This window comes from Rhineura floridana, chromosome 11 (assembly GCF_030035675.1).
Source record: "Rhineura floridana isolate rRhiFlo1 chromosome 11, rRhiFlo1.hap2, whole genome shotgun sequence".
In the NCBI taxonomy this organism is placed as follows: domain Eukaryota; kingdom Metazoa; phylum Chordata; class Lepidosauria; order Squamata; family Rhineuridae; genus Rhineura; species Rhineura floridana.
This window is the reverse complement of record NC_084490.1, coordinates 18,341,847-18,358,833: the sequence shown is the minus strand read 5'-3', so window position 1 is coordinate 18,358,833 and position 16,987 is coordinate 18,341,847. Positions and strand designations below refer to the sequence as shown.

Below are 16,987 nucleotides of genomic sequence, written 5' to 3'. Positions count from 1 at the left end.
ATTTAGAAGCCAATGCTGCCTGGGAGAAAAGTAGGAATGAAATTTGGAAAAGCAGGAAGAAGGCTAACAGAAGGCAGAGTCCAGGGCTCTAAGAGGATGCACACAAATGTTACAGTGGTCCCCAGAAGAGGGGGAAACAGCTGTTGGTTTAGACAGGGCAGTGGGAGGCCCGGCTGGGATAGCAGAGATGCAGGATTCACATAAATGCCACTGCTTGCTTCCCCCTCCTCACATCAGCTGGACTTTTAGCACCCAAGACCAACTGGTCAGGGGAAGGGGGGGGAGCGAACAGGCGGAAACCAGCAGGAGGGTGACAAATTCCTGGGAGGATGCGCCTCAGTCTTGCCGGCAGCCCCTCTTTTCCCACCCGCTGGCTTAACCCGCATCTCTTAACTCCATCCACCCTCTTCTCTGACTTGCTTTCCCTTCTCTTCCCTGCCCCCAGACCTTGACGCTGCCCCCAAGTTGGACAGCTTCTTCCCTGGGTTGGAACCCCCGGGCCGCCTCCTGCCCCCGGCTCCCGGCCTCCCTTATGGGTCAGGTCAAGCTCTCCCGTCGGGACCCCCACCAACCACACGCCTGCCCCCTGGAGTACGGATGAGCCTGGAGAATGGGGAGCTCTGGAAACGTTTCAGCAGCCTTGGCACAGAGATGATCATCACCAAGGCAGGCAGGTGAGATGCCAAGCGGGGGTAAGGGGGCGGGGAGGAAGGGGGCGTAATTTCAGCTAGACCTCCAGAAACCTGCCACAGTGTAAGTGATTAGCCCTGGGACATCCAAAGCTGGTGCTTCTGAACCTACACAGATTGCATTTTGCCCAGCCTTGTAGGATCAGAGCCAGTATCCCTCCCCTTTTTTATTAGAAAGACCCCAAAATCAAGGAAGATTAGAGGCTTATAAACACATCTCTCTCTCTCTCTGGTCATGTTTCCTTCATTTCTCCTGTAATTCCCTCACTACAGCTTTTTTTTGGGGGGGGGTCATCCAAAGGAAATTATTGGCAGTACACTGCAGGCAGAATAATTTATTTACATAACACAGAATTAATTAATGGGGTTCACAGCCTCGTGTTGTGATGATAGCCACTAGCTTAGATAGATGGCTTTGAAAATATTAGACACATTCGGAGAGGATACGACTAACTGTAACTAATGGAACCTCCAGTATGCCTCTGAGCTGCAATCATATTCACTTATATGATTATAGTGGGCAAGTTCCAGTGTGTTCTATGGGGCTTACTGTTGAGCAGACTTGCATAGGATTGTGCTGTGAGTACCTGTTGCTGGGGTCAGGGGTGGAGCATAATAGGGAGGGGCTGTTGTCTTCATGCCCTGCTTATGAACATCTTGGAAACTTCTGGTTAGGTCACTGTGAGAAACATGATGGTCCGACCTAGACTCTTGCGTTCTGTGGTGCCTGCTGCCCATGTAACTGGAGGGGCGGAAGGCAGGGCGCCCAACAGTAGGTGGAGCCAGAGCCAATGACCAGCAGAGCCAACTAATCCTAGTTTTGTCCCCATCCTCCTCCCTACTGAGGTAGACCAGGTGGAGCCTCCACTGTGTACGTTTTTGTTTTGTGTGTAGCATCTCTCACTTTCGTATTCCTTACTGCAGGGATAGGGAACACATAGCCCCCCAGAGCTCATTGGACTTCCAGCAAGTATGGCCAATGGTCAGGAAGAATGGAAGTTGTAGGTGAATGGCCTCTGAAGGGCCACACATTCCCCATCTTGGCCGTACTGAATTAATGTAGCAACAATAATTAATGTAGTAACAATATTTTGAAGCAGAGGAAAGGGAGATGGCCTTTTTGCTGTTGAGAAGTAGAGGGTTAATGGGGGGAAACAACAAAACCCACCCACTTTTGAATCTTGGTCATCAATTAATTTTCTTTAATGCATGAAAAATGGGGAATGAAACAAGAAATTAAACCACTGGGAAATCTGGGAAGGGAAATCACTCTGCCCTGGTTAGTTTGCATGCTTTCAACTTCCCACAGAATACTGTAAACACACTTATGTCTATGGGGGACCCTAATATTTTTCCACAACCTTCAGTCATACTGGTTGGCCCCCATCCTGTCCTGGGAAAAGAGAAACAGATAGGAGGCTCCTCGTGATACACGCCCCACCCGGCCCTGAGAACTGAACAAGTTTTCTGCTCTGGATTAAATAAGGCCAGATGGGATGTATACCATGAATGTCAAGTAATAAAGTGGGGGGTAGACATACTTCACTTATCTTACTCTTTAATTTTTCTTAAATTGTTATCATCAAACATGAAAAACTTGAGTCAGCTGCTCCCAAGAGAGGTGGTAGCGGCAGCAGTCGTGCAGGGGCAAATTCAGAAGTGCAGGGCCCCTTCACGATAGTCACAGCCACGCAAGCCCTTTTTTGCTCCTGGGATAAGAATGAGATCCTTGCTAGTGCCTTCTCCCACAGCAACAGACATATCTAGGAGCCAATCAGCATGAAAGGGGGGAGTATTAGCTACTGAAAAGAGTCTTCTCAATGGTTAACTCACCTCCTTTCTCTCTGATCGGCTCCAGTCAGCAGTAAAGGACAAGGAAGCATGTTAGAAGACTCTTCTCAGTGACTCCCTTTTCATGCCAATTGGTTGCTGGAGACATAGGGACACTGCTGGGACTCTGCTCCCAAAAAAGTAGGAGGACTAAGACACATACCCCAAGACCCTGGATGACTACACTCCTGGGTGGTGCAGGCATAGGTGACAGTCCTACCCTCACCTTTCTTATGTCTCACAGGCAAATTCCCCCCACAATTAGAATTTTCTAACCCATGTTTTTAATCAACTTCCCAGGCGGATGTTTCCACAGATGAAAGTTTCAGTAACAGGTCTGGATCCTGAAGCCAAGTACCTGCTGTTAGTGGATGTAGTCCCAGTAGGCGGCTCCCGTTACAAATGGCACGGCAAGCGGTGGGAGGCCAGTGGCAAGGCCGAACTACCACCACCAGACCGGGTCTACATCCACCCTGACTCACCTGCATCAGGTGCCCACTGGATGCGCCAACCTGTATCCTTCCACCGGCTGAAGCTCACCAACAACACACTGGATCCCCATGGACATGTATGGCTGGGGTGGGGGGCAGGGAAGGAAGAGCATTTTGGGAATGAGGGTATACATGGAGCCACAGGACATTAAAAGGAAAGAAATATAGCCGTAGAGAAGGCTAGAGATGCAAGAAAAAAAAGGTTAATAAGAGGGCATTGACAGATATCTGGGAGGATTATTTAGACAGATAACTGTAACAGGTTATGGGAAAGGAATATATAGCAAGTCATCATAACCCGGGTTTTGTATACTCTGTGCTTAAAATAAAATTTCCTCCAAGATTCTCCCAACATTTTGAAATCAAGAAAAGAAATTGTACATGTGTAAATTATGAAAAACTAAACATATTTACATATATTGGCTTATTATGCATTAACTTATTTTGTTCCCATCATTCACCAGAAGGGGCAAAGAACTTTGCAGCTCACTGAAGCCTCATTTTCGGATTGCTAGAAGTCTGCCCAGTCCATGAGATTTCACCAAACATTCAAAGCCTTATTTTGTATCCATCAGGACTAGAATCATGCTCTCCTTTATAATGAAAGCAGACATTGTCAAGACTGTGAACCCTACAGCTAATGGCAGAACCATAGAACTGATACTAGCCCTTACTATAGCAAGAGCTAAAGGATCAGTTTAGGAGATGGGTGAAAAATTAAATATGGTAAGAGAAACTGTGTGGGCAGATAAATGACTCACCTCTGGCTCTTATGCCTCTCTCAGCTCATTGTTCACTCCATGCACCGTTACCAGCCGCGGATACACGTGGTTGGAGCCGGAGGGCGCCATGGGGCAGGGAGTGGCTGCGCTTCCTTCACCTTTCCTGAGACGCAGTTTCTAACTGTCACGGCCTACCAGAACCCACAGGTAAGAGCAAGGCCATTGTTATAAATGTAATACTTGTTTTTAAAAAGTCCATTCTCATAGGTGCCAGGGGGTGGGGAAGCACCCCACTGGACAAATGATTTGTCCATCACCCACTCTTTCCCCCTTGCCATTGAAGGAAAGGCAATTTTCACCAGCAGATTATAACAAAATTATAAACTGGGAATTAAAATAAGGCTGCAATCCTAAGAACTCTGACTTTAATATTAATTCTATCAAATTCTATAAAACTTCAGACAAAATATGTTTAGAAGCGTTAATGCATGTGGGACAAGTCTCACCCCTCCCTAGAAAGTCACTTTGCCCTTCCGGGTCCACCCCCTCTCTCCATGCTTTGTGAATGGGGTTGTTATATTACCCAGTTAGTTAGCCGGGTTTTACCTGGATTCTAGCCATGCTACCTGGTGCCCGCTTGGCCCATTAGGTGGCCCAGATTCCCAGCTTTCTTTCTTTTTTTAAAAAAAAGCAAGTCTCTAGCCCTTGTGGATCCAGAGATAACAAGGCAAAATGGGGAGGCAGTTGTCTGCCCATTTTGTGATAGATCAGCCTATTCCCACCTTTCATTGTTCTTAGCCAATGAGGGACACCACAGCTGTTTTGGGAAAATCAAGTATTTGCATTTTTCAGCCCTGCCCCCACCCTGTTAAATGGTGCTTACTCCCAAGTAAAGAATGCAGCCTTACTCACCCTGTTGCCTGACAGAGCCTCTATTCAACAATTCAAGAAAAGGCTAAAAAGTAGTCTTTGATACATATCCTTCTTCAAAATGACTAGCAGGCATCTCCCCACCAAAGATCACCCTACTTAATTTCCTCCCCAGGGATGGATGGGTGTGTGTTTGTTTGTGTGTATACATATATATATATATATACACACCAGAGCTTGGAAGATTACTTTTTAAAAGGAATGAATGACAATTACTGTTACATGGCCCCAAAAAGGAATAAATTAACATTTCCATTACAATCATTCTGAAAGGAATGGATTACCTTACCATTACTCAAAAGTAATCACTACAATTACACTTAAGTTACTTTAAAAAAACCTGGAGTGCCTACAAAGTGCTGGCCTTGGCTGCTGCACACTAAGTCGCCTAAAACATTAAAAATAAACACACACACACACAGAGGTAGTAGAATAATTATTTTTACCCATAGGATAGCAGTGGTGGTCTCTCTGCTGGTAAGGGAGACGGCGAAGGAGGCAGAGGCCACTACTCAGATCTTTGCACGTCAAACCAAGTGCAATCCTTACACACACGCACTCTCAACCAGCAAGCGTAATCTCTCTCACTCAACCACTTCCCAGACCTTGCCCTGCCACCAAGGGACACCCACCCAAGCAAAATTTTTCCCCCGAGATGCAAAAAAGTTAAAAACACTGCAAATGCAGGTTTGCGTGCCAAGTGCAAACACAATATTCACACACAATCATCTTTCACCTCCACAGTTCTTTATCTCCATTCTGCTGCTGCTGCCTCCTTTATCCATGTTGTTGCCTTCCAGATCCTTTCTTCCTCCACTGCTGTCCATTTTTTAAAAACAATTGTTTTCTCCACTCTACCCGTCTCCACCTCCTCCCTCATCACCTCCTATCCACTCACAGAGTGCAAGGGAAGAGTGATACTGCGCAGAAGCTCAGTTTGAGGCTGATGATTTTCATCCACAAATCAGAAGTAGAAGGCTCCCCCCCCCAAGTAATGCCCAAAAGTAATGCTGGAAACATTACAATTGCTCCTCAAAAGTAATAAAATTACTCCTCGTTCTATCACAGTCAAAATGTAAAGGAATTACCCACTCGTTCCTCAAAAAAGTAATAAATTACAAGTAATTCGTTTTTTGTAAGTAATTTCTTCCAAGCTCTGATACACACATGTACATATATCATACACACAGGCTCTCTCTCCACACACACACACACACACACACTCCAGTGGGTGGTGGTGGTAAGTGATTCTGCTTAAGACCAATAGGAATGGAAGAGCTGGCTTGTCTGATGCTAGTACAGCTTGGGAGGTCTCTAGAATTCACTGCAATTTTGTTTTTTAAAAAAGAGATGCCAACACTCAAGTCTCCATCAAGTTCCAGACTTTATCATAGAAAGCTGTGTTTCCCGTCTCCCTGATCTGGTATGTGAGAATCAGTGTACTAAGAAGTGTCAGACACTTCTCAGACACTATTCTTGTTACACAATATGATTGACTGAACTGATGATATTGAAATATTTATTTTTATCTGTGTTAACAAGTTGTAGTGGTGCGTTCGTTTCACATTTCCTAATTGCTGGTATAGACAACCTCTCAGTCACAATATTGCTTTTAACTGATGCTTTGCTGGCTTTTTGTTTTATGCTGAGTTTTTACACTGCTGCATTGACTTGTTTTATGTTTGTTTCCGTTTTGTGTTTTATTATGTTTTTTTATTGATTGTGTATTTTTATTAGTTTTATTATGTTTGTAACCTGCCCTGAGCTCTGTTTTTAACAGGGAAAGGGCAGGATATAAATCCGCTGAATAAATAAATATTCCATAGTGTTGAAAACTAGAGTCTAGGCATTTAAGGCTGAAAATGTAAGTTTAAAAAAAAAGATTCTTCACATCCTCCCCCAGTTTTTGGTGGTAATTATTAGGCACAAAAACTAAACATCAGGACAATGCAACCATTAATATCCTTAATGTGCATAATTATCAAATAATTTGCATAATATGCAAAATACCCTGCCTGGATTTGTGGGTTGGAATATGGCAACCCAACCTGTGAAGGACGGCCAGGGACTATCCCACTGCCCCCTGTGCTTCCCTTCCAAGGCCTCAGTCAGCAGGGCTTGCTGGTGGAGAATGGCTGCAGGCTACGCATGCCATTTCTCCTTCCTGCCCTGGGGCCTGATAAGACTGATAAGGAACAGCTGGGGAGAGAATCAGCTTTAAAGTTCCTTATAACTGAGGGGAAAGGGGGGAGGTGGGACAGAGAGGGCCTGGCTGGAGTTCTAGTTGAGCCAAAGCCCAGCAGGGAGAAGGTGCTGGGAAGGAACTCAGCAGGGGCTGGCAAGCTACAGGGCACCCGACTATGGCACAACCTGTGTCCCAACAAGGAATTGTGGAATGCATTCAGTGGGGGAATAGCATCTGATGTCACCCCCTGTCCCTAATAAACAACGGGAAACTGAACAATCCAGTGGTTATGGCGATTTGTGCAAAGGGAGAGACTGACCAGGGGTATCATGGTCATTGGGCCTTTTGAGGTACCTCTGCCCATGGAAGCCACCAACCACCCCCACTGCCCATCCTTATCTCCTATCCTCAGAAAGGACTGGCTCTTTCCATCCATGTCCTAGAGAAAATCTAGAACTGCCACAAATATTGAATCATCAGCATATTCATAGCCCTCACCCAAATTTCCTTACCTCCACTCAGTCATAGCCTTTACCTTATATTCCTGTCACAGATTTCCTGTTCCCTGTTTTACTATATTCCTTCATATATTTCTGTCCTAAAAAGTAGCCCTCTGCTTCTCTGCTATTGAGCCACCTTTCAACACATCCCAGTGACCTTAATATCCATTAAAAATATTATTCAGCATACAATTCCTCCACAATCGCACTCGGTCGACAACCTCTCTTGAACTATTATTCCTCCTCTGCTCTTAAATAGTACTTCCATATTGTTCTATCACCCTTTACAGAATCCCACAATGTTTCCTCATACAATCTACCATTTCAATTCATCCCCTCCTAATAGTATTTTGTAATAAAGGGTACATACGTTCTGCTTCAGATACGTATAATCCAGTTCGGTTTAGATGTTCTGGCAGGCACAATCGGCAACAAGCTTTACCAGAGTGTAACAGAAGGACAAATCTCCAAGAGCCAAGAAACTCCTAGTGGTCTAGTCTGATACAGCGGCTATTCTGCAGTTAAAAAATATTGCATGGTGTACAGTATTTTTTCTAGAAGCAGCTGCTGAGTTCTTACATGCATACCCATTTCAGACAGTTTATTTATACACAAAAAGTGCAGAAAATCAGTAATATAACAATTGGCTCATATCATATGCCGCCCTGGGCTCCTGCTGGGATCCTGCAGCATATAAATCAAATAATAAATAAATAAATAAAATATCTAAATCTCATATCTGAGAGTGGAAAATAAGGAGTTCAGAATAAAGAGCCATCCCTGTAGTCAATGGAGAGCTGAATTTATGTTTCATTCGTGCCAGTTCCACTGCTTTGTGGCTAAATCAGTTGGCATTGCTGGGTGACACGGCAAGTGAAGAGGATAAAATTAAGGTTGATAATACTGGCTATAAAGCAGAGAACTAGACCCCATCTCCATTATACATTTAATTTAAATCAGTATTATACCACTTTAAAGAGTCATGGTTTCCCCCAAAGAATCCTGGGAACTGTGGTTTGTGAAGAGTGCGGAGAGGTGTTAGGAGACCCGAATTCCCCTCACACAGCTATAATTGCTAGAGTTCCCTGGGAAGAGGGATTGACTGTTAAACCATTCTGAGAAGTGGTTCAATACCGCTTTAAATGTATAGCGCAGATGGGACCTTAGTGTGAGTTTATTTCAAGCTATCCACAGTGCTGCCTTTTCAACACAATACAGTACTTAAAGCAATCTTTTTGTTATGCCAGGGTATGCAAGTATTGCTAGAATTATATGGGCAAGGCAGACGCTCAAGACCTCTGCCAGAAATCTGGAGGAAGATGTTACACTCACATCTACCCACATTACCCCACCTAGGAAATGCCCAGAAGTATTGGCTGGGTTCTGAATCTATTACTCACCACACTCGTTTAACAATCTGATGATTGTGGGAAATCCCATGTAGACCAATATCAATACTGTAGGCCTATGTAGGCCAGTATCTTTTTTCCTCATCTCTCCCACGTTCCAGTCCTCAGATAACTCCTCCCAAAATCACTTCCTTACTCTGTTACTCTCTCCTCCTCTGTTACATAATTGGCCTCCATAAAACACAAAAATAAAAATGTTGCTTTTGGTTCTGAAACTTGAATAAGTTGTCAGCAAATTAAATATGTTTGCCTGTATTTTTTTTTTGACAATTTAGTACTAAAGTGGAAAGTAAGATAATGCAAAATATAACCAGTTCTCAGAAAACATAGAAATACCTGTGGATACATATCTCTCATCATACCCTTTGACCCTTACCATTCACCTGCTTCTCCACTCAGATCACTCAAATGAAGATAGAGAGCAACCCTTTTGCAAAGGGCTTCCGGGAGAACGGCATGAACAGCAAAAGGTGAGCCGACCCAAGGAGAAATGATGTCGATACCACAGAGGAACTGCTTCAGCCTCCACATTAGCTGGCATCAAAGATCCCCTTCCCAAAATGTTTGCCACTGACAAGGGGGTGATGTACCTTAAGCAGATGGGGTTGGCTGCACTAGACAAATAGCTCACTGAAATCACGTGAAAGGGGAAAGCAGCTTTCGCCATCGTTTTTCCACATCTTATGATGGTCCCTGTTACAAAATATAGGGAGCGCGAGGCCCGAATCAAGAGGAAAATGAAGGCAAATGAATGTGAAGCCAACATGGGGGAAAATGGTAAGAGAAGCATGCATACCTTATGCTCTGACTTAGCTTTATAAACTCCATCCTCCAGTCTCTGTGTCCCTCCATCTCCCAAAAAGGAAAACATATCATTCCTCTCCAGGCATAACTGAAGAAACTGAGGGTTACCTATGTGGACACTCTGTGGATTTGCTCACTATTCCCCTCTTGCTTCCTTACTTTATTTCTGCTATCCCAGGCACGTAATCACATCACTCTACCACAAGTCCTATAATAACCCATTAAAATATCCCTTATGTATCATCACTTTCAAATGTTATTACCTCCTCTGAACTGCCTTTTTCCACAGTCACACCCCACTGCATCCTCACAGCCAGTAGTGTAGCAGCAAATTCAGAATCACAGGGTCCCTTCATGATAGTCATGCCACTCCCACTCAGATCTACACCCGTTACTTGCCTGCTTGCTTTCTGTCATCATCTCCACACTTCTCAGTCCTTCCTGCATGCACTTTCTCTCATAATAGCTGATGACCCTAGGACCCAATCTGTATGAAAGGGGAGTGTTACCTACTGAGAAGAGTCTTCTCACTGGCTGACTCACCTCCTTTCACTCTGATTGGCTCCAATCAGCAGGAAAGGACAAGGAAACATGTTAGAAGGTTCTTCTCAGTAGCTAACACACCCCTTTCATGCTGATTGGTTCATAAAACACTAGAGACATAGGGACCTGGCTGGGACCCTGCTCCCAAAAGACCCCCACTCCAAGACCCCAGACATCACCCCCGCTCACAGCACAAATTTGCTACAGGGCTCCTTCCTGAAAAGATCACAACCCCAGAGAAGACAATGGATTCTCCCTTTATTTCAGGTAACATTCCACAGAAAGTTATTTTGGATTTGTTTTAGTTGCATACATTACCAGAGGGTCATTCCCCCATATGCCATTTTCCATAAGAATGCCTGCTTAGCAGATCCATATGCATATATATGTTATGCAGGTGTTGCTTTATTATTTTTCTTTCCCATTATAACCGACTGTCTGCTTTTCCTTCCCGACCTGGACTCTGCCTCCACCTAGAGAGCAAGAAGGGTCCCTGCGACTCCACCCTGACAGAGGAAACTCCTCTCGAGCAACAGCAACCACATCCTTCCTGCTCCTTCTACCCCCCTGCAGGGATCAATCCCAGTGGGGCTGAGGCTTATGTGCAGCATCCAGCTGCCTTCCATGGTTTGCGGGGGGCACCATCACCCTACGGCAGGTGAGCACAGAGGATCTAGCCAGTCATGCCACATTCCCTGTCAGCCAGTTACCCAACTTCTGCCGCTCTTGCCAACTTTCTGCTTCCGTAAAATGCCATGTTTGGAGCATGCCTGGGTGATCTACATCACCTAAGGTGTTCCGTTTCTGTTGGTGGCTGAATAAACCAGTCCTTAGGGTACAGACGGGTTTAACATCTTTACAGGGGCAGGGCTGACTTAAAAGCACTATCACAGCATTTAAAATACCAATTGACTTTTTCTCCCCCGTGTGGTGAGCTCTGAAAAACAGTTTAGCAAGTTTTCCAGCATCATCAGGTCAGCTGGCTACGGGAAGCCAGTTGCTATAGAAAAAATGTTTTAATTTGCAGATGTTCTCTGATTTCTTGTCACACCAAATACATTAAACAATGTTTGCCAGAGGCGACTAAAAAACTGGGCAATGAGCCCTTTTTTCTTTTTATAGCATGCTGTTGCTCTACATAATTGAACACAGTGGAATTATCTACTGCTACACCATGGCATTTAAAGACACATTATGTAAAAGTGCCCATTGTCTGAATTACACTTCTGGCAACTCTACTGCAAGGTTAGCCAACGTGGTGCCCTCCAGACAACTCCCATTATTACTGACCATTGACCATGCTGGCTGAAGCTGATGGGAGCTGGATTTCAGCAACAGCAAGAGTGCATTAGGAGTGCCCAGAAGTTTCTGCAAATACGTTGCCTTTAACACTTTTGGAAGTTCACTTGGTTCTTTGCCTGAAAATTGGCACTGGTCTCTCTTTTAGCTATTGGCTAAGCACATGTGATATTCTGAAACACAAATCTGATTTGGCAGAGTGGCCAAAGTACTTTCTATACATTCATATACTTGAATGTATAGAGAGTACTTTTGCCATTTGAAAACAATTTAAATAGATAGGCTGCCTGTCATGCAAGGCAAGGGGTCAAGAGTGGCAGCTAATCCAGCATGTAACTTACTCAGAAGGTACATTTGTAAAGCAAGTTGCAAAACTAAGGTTGTACCATAGTTGAAACCCCACTGTGACAGACTCATAACTGCTTACACCTGTCTCCACCTTTAGGTTGGTGGGACCTGGACAAAGAGATAATCTGTGATCTTTAGCAAGTAAACAACTGTCACTTCAGTTCTTATACTAATGCTTGGTCCATGACAGGGAGAAGCCACAAATGGTCACCAGTTGCATGCCAGCTGTGTCTTTGATGCCAGGTGTTCCTATTATTCACTAGGTCTGAGAACTAAGCATCCTCCATCTCTTAAATATTGCCTCTCTCACCAGAGTCTATGATACTTTGGCCTGCATTCATGTTACATCTTATTTCTGAAGCCAAACCACTACAGAAACCTCAAACTGAGTATTTGGTCCTCACCAATGCTACTTCCGTAAGGCTGTAGAGTCAGAATCATTTATGTACAGATCAGTCTGACCAGGGTGCTATACAATTTGGCATTTAATAAGAAAAACATGCAAGGTGGGGTAGGAGATGCAAGGATGCAGAAGGGACATTCAGGGCAATAGTAGATATGGGGAAACTAGATCAAGAAAAACTGATAGGTGTCTGTGGAAAGGTGTAGCTGTGCAATGCTTGAAGGTTGTTTGGTGGGAATATCAAGTCATCCAAAGGGGGCCATTCACGCTTCCAGTATTTGACTTACCCACATCTTTTTCCACAGCCCAAGCCAAGAAGTCTCAGCTCCTCCATCTTCCCCCACTACCAAGTCACCTCCTGAGCAATCAGATTTCAGAGCAATGCTCCCAACAAGTTGGAATGGCCTGGATATTATTCCTTTCCTTGGGGGAACAGAACCACCTGATGCTGCCACCTCCTTTCCCCCTTTCAAATTCAGTTTCACACCCTACCCACCACCACCTCGTGTCTATGGGCCTTCCTCTGGCTATCCTGGCTCTCAGCCACCTATGCTCTAAACTCCTGCTCCTCCCACAAAACCTGGAATTCCTGTCTTCCAGGTATTCTCTTTTGCTCACTAGATTTCATGACGTTTTCCTGTTTATTATTGCCCATGCAGGGAAGGGTAAACTTGTTTGTTTCCCGCTTATCTTATAATTAATTTTTTTAAAAGGTCATAACATACTGTACATCTGTTTTCTTCTGTGACATAAGTAAGCAAGCTAGAATTCTGAAGTTCCAGCCTACACACATCCTAAATATTAGCAGTGCAATCCTGTACTCGTGTATTCAGAAGTCCCCTGGAGTTCAATGGGGTTTAAACCTAGGTAAGTGGTTATAGGATCATCAGTATGGCTTACAGCACAATCCTATGTATGTTTGTTCACTCAAGAGTAAACCCCACTGTGTTCCATGGGGCTTACTCTCTACTACAGGTTTGGGGAACTTGTGGCCCATTTATTTTACTTTATTCCTTTATTTGTTTATTAAAAATATATATATACTGCAATTTCATTTTGAAAAATTTTCGAAGTGGTTTACTAATCATGTGCACAATAAAAGACACATAAAAATTACAATCACAAATTGCAGCTATTACAGAAACTATTTTTTCCCATTGTCTGCGTAAGCCTGGCTTCATAGAAATGTTTGCAGCAAACATTGAAAGCTTATCATAGAAGACGCCTGCTGAATCTTTGTCAGAAGAACATTCCACAGGATTTGTCTGATGGTGACACTGACGGCTGTTTTGGCCAAAAGACTTTCCTCTTCTCCCAGGCATTTTAGCATGTGTTTTTAAATTGTTTTAAATTGTTTTTAAAATATATGTTTTAAATTTGTATGTTTGTTTTTGATGTTTTTAGTTGCTGTAAACCGCCCAGAGAGCTTCGGCTATGGGGCGGTATACAAATACAAAAAATAAAATAAATAAAATAAAATACATTTGTTTCAGTTTTTCCCTCTTGTAGGAGAAAGAAAATTTCTACTAAAAGCCTGGCTTGTTCTAGTCACACGTCAGAAGGCTTTAGCAGTTCCTTTAAGACATGGGAAAGGCCATAGCTCAGTGGCAGAGGAGAGAATCCTATTTTAAATCCTGGAGATCAGCTGCCAATCAAGTGTAATCAATACTGAGCTAGATGGCCTAATAGTCTGACTCAGTATAAGGCATCTCACCAAGACAGCTTAAATTACTGGGAGTAAAAGTTCTCAGTTAACAAGAGTTGCTAAACACATCGTTTTGGGGCAGGAAGTACTGATGGCGGTGTGTGTAGCACCAGCACCAACACCAGCATCAAGAATCTTGTTTATAAAAAAATTAAAACATGGTATTATCCAATAATACATTAGCTAACAAGTTCCACAGCAGATACAGATTCTCTCTGGCATGATTTAAGGTCATGAAGATTCCCATGCCTTTCATTCTATTTGCTTCATGTCTGTAAAGGAGGTGGAAATCTTCCCCAACACTGAATGTATGGAACTCATCTCATCCTCCTCTCTCTGCAGGATCCAAGGTGGTTAAGGGAGGTGAGAAAGGTTGGGAGGAGAACTAATATAGATTAGACGGGGCGTTTTTGCCAGGATGTTACAGCGTTCAACATGCACCCTGCTCACAAATCATGTGACCACAGAAATATGCAATGTACAAAATATCAATTTTTTTCTTAGTTTTATTAGAATTTTTTTATCTAAAAGTTGTAAATAGGAAAAAACCCAAAATGAAAACAAAATAAAATTAGGGCAAGAGACATCATGGGAGGGGAAAGCCCTCCTAGACATAGGAAAAGTGGCAGGAAATTCCCCCTCCCCTTCTAACTCTAAAAAGGTATCGGAACTGAGAGCGAGTATCCCTTCACAGGAATGAAGGGAAGGGGGCAGGGTATTTTGACCCTGGGGTGGATAGGATTTGGATACACTAACCCCACAGGGGGTAGGATATTGGGGGGTGGGAAGGAAGAGACAGAGGACACGCCCCATTGGTCAAATTAACTAGCGTGATATGGTCCCAGTCTCCCCACTCAGGGAGAAGGAGGGCAGGGAGGAGGAGAACCAGGATATAGATGTGCCAATAATACATTTCATTAATCCACAAAAATTGAAATGGATTCCATAAAGCATTTGGATCCTCCAGTGACCAGAAGGACTATTATTTTCTGCAAAGTTGGGACTTTTTGGTGGAATAACCATGGGATGGTACAGCTTCCAGTGGCCAAAAACATTTGAGGAAAGCAGGAATAAGAGATGGTGGCACACAAAGGAACCATTTCTCCATCTAGATCAATCTATTACAATGTAGTCCAAGCAGAATAAAGTGCCAAGAAACCAGTGTTCCAGGTCTGCCAGCAACCAGACACAGCAAGGTTTGAACCACTTCCTATTCTCTGCTTAAATGTTACGGAATGGCACCAAAACCAGGGTTTTCCAGAATCAGCTGACTAAATTATTAAACCAGGAAGCACTGAAGTGGCGCAGAAGCAGAGAACTAGTCCAGAGACTTCATCCTCCTAACAGTTGCAGATATCCTTTGGTCACTGGTTTCTCTTTAATTTCCAAGTCCAGTTCTCTTTCCATCTGAAACATTCTCTACAAATAATTTCCAGTCCTTCTAGAGAATAGAGAAGCACTGCAGATAAGCCAGAGAACTGGGCAGGGAGGCTATCAGAATCATAGAACCCTGAAGCTTGTCTCCATTTTTAGACTGATTTTTTTGCATGGAGTGATCTGAGAGTTTTAGATTTTTCAATTACCAGAAGCCCCAAAAAGTGTTTTAGGTGGAGAATAAAAATGACGGCAGCCCTGAAGAGACCATCAAGAGATTGGCTGCTATTCAGTAGTGTGGAAAAAGATGGCCAGTTCAGTCTAAGGGGTCCAGAATTGAGGATTTATTGGGCAAGGGGAAAGGATGAGGGAGGGAAGAGAGGAGAGACCTGAACCCTGCCAAACTTCAAGGAGCCTGCCCACCCCAGCCAATACAGAAGACAGAAGCCGCACGAGGGAAGGGGGGATGGAAGAAGCATTCACAGGAAGTAGTCCGCAACAGGTTTCTTAGATGGGATGCCTCGAGTTTCTTGGGGGGCTGCTTCAAAGATAATAAATTCCTTCTGAAGGTGTTCATCTAGTTCCAGGATGGCTGCCACATTCCCACAGCTGCATGCAGAGGAGAGGAAAGGGGTCAAATGGGGAGTCTCCAATTTCATTATCGCCACACTTCCAAGTGAACTTATCACCCTGAAAGCTGCCAGACCCTCTCTGATCCCTTCTGTACATAACACAGCTCAAACGGAATATGGCCCGCTTGTCGGCGCCCCACTTTTTGGCGTTCTGCTAATACGGCGGCGCCAGCAGGGCGATCAGCTGTAGCGCAGGGAGCTCCAGCCACCTGGCTCCAGCTGACAGCTATCAGCTGTAGCGTGTGAGCTCCCCACACTCCAGCTGATCGCGCGGTACAGCTGACAGGGATCAGCTGGAGCACGCGAGCTCCCCGCGCTCCAGCGGATCCGTCAGCTGTAGCACACAATTAGCTGTAGGGAGGGGAGCTCATGCACTACAGCTGAGTAGGGCCCCACTTTCCAGCGGTTTTCGCTTTTCGGCAGGGGCCTGGAAAGGAACCTGCCGTATTAGTGGAGCCCTACTGTATAGTCCTAAGCTACCAGTGTCGACCCACTATTCCACACATAAATCTTCTGTCTCCTCACCGGTAGCAGTAGTTGGGAGCCGACCACACCGTAAGAACTGTCTCATTGAAGTGCCACTTGTACCCCTCCATGACCAGCTGATGCGCCCGGCAGATCATGTCGATGTCATTCGCTGCGTTGAATTGTGCCACTACATCGCTGCCAAATAAGTAGCCAGCACCTCGAGGGCTCACGCCCCAGCCTGTAGTATCTGCAAAGAGCAGAGCTTATGATGCAAAGGAAACCAAGTGCCAGGCACAATCTAGGGGAAAGAAGGCATCTGCTCTTGATGAACTTACAGAACAAAGCTGATCAGCAGTTGGCCAAAAGGGTATGTGTGGTATAAATCAGACTGGTAGAATTTTTTTAAAAAGCCCCCACCCAAGGACTGCTCCACTTTCCTTTTTGCCAACCATCTCCATTAAACAAGAACCACCTGATTTCCTTTAGCAGAACTCAGTATTTTTTATATCTTTGGCTCAGTGTGCAACTGATTAAGCCTGCTGAGGCTACATGGTTGTCTGCCCTCCAGCAACTGAAACCCTGTCCTTTCCTTACAGGACCAAGGACTAAAAACCCAAGATATTTTCATGAAATTACTGCCAGAGTGGAATGTGAT

General features: G+C 44.4%; 2 protein-coding genes across 2 annotated transcripts; one reads left to right on the top strand and one right to left on the bottom strand.

The window, feature by feature from the left end:
- Window positions 1-418: 418 nt before the first annotated feature.
- Window positions 419-13,575, top strand: TBX6 (T-box transcription factor 6). The gene is made up of 7 exons (XM_061590156.1): window positions 419-674; window positions 2,820-3,087; window positions 3,796-3,939; window positions 9,156-9,226; window positions 9,466-9,533; window positions 10,581-10,761; window positions 12,459-13,575. The coding sequence occupies exons 1-7, from the start codon at window positions 598-600 to the stop codon at window positions 12,709-12,711; spliced, it is 1,062 nt and encodes a 353-aa protein (XP_061446140.1). The 5' UTR covers window positions 419-597; the 3' UTR covers window positions 12,712-13,575.
- Window positions 13,576-14,346: 771 nt separating this feature from the next.
- Window positions 14,347-16,784, bottom strand: LOC133367507 (serine/threonine-protein phosphatase 4 catalytic subunit B-like). The gene is made up of 3 exons (XM_061591602.1): window positions 16,766-16,784; window positions 16,390-16,594; window positions 14,347-15,841 (listed from the first exon to the last, which is right to left on the bottom strand). The coding sequence occupies exons 1-3, from the start codon at window positions 16,782-16,784 to the stop codon at window positions 15,712-15,714; spliced, it is 354 nt and encodes a 117-aa protein (XP_061447586.1). The 3' UTR covers window positions 14,347-15,711.
- Between the last annotated feature and the right edge of the window lie 203 nt (window positions 16,785-16,987).

What these genes read in the sequence shown, in the direction of transcription:
- TBX6 (XM_061590156.1), top strand. Translation starts at nt 598, where the DNA reads ATGAGCCTGGAGAATGGGGAGCTCTGGAAACGTTTCAGCAGCCTTGGC. An exon ending in AACGGCATGAACAGCAAAAG is followed by an intron (nt 9,227 to 9,465) that starts GTGAGCCGACCC and finishes TACAAAATATAG; the next exon opens with GGAGCGCGAGGCCCGAATCA. An exon ending in AGCCAACATGGGGGAAAATG is followed by an intron (nt 9,534 to 10,580) that starts GTAAGAGAAGCA and finishes GCCTCCACCTAG; the next exon opens with AGAGCAAGAAGGGTCCCTGC.
- LOC133367507 (XM_061591602.1), bottom strand. An exon ending in GCTCCCAACTACTGCTACCG is followed by an intron (nt 15,842 to 16,389) that starts GTGAGGAGACAG and finishes CTCTGCATGCAG; the next exon opens with CTGTGGGAATGTGGCAGCCA.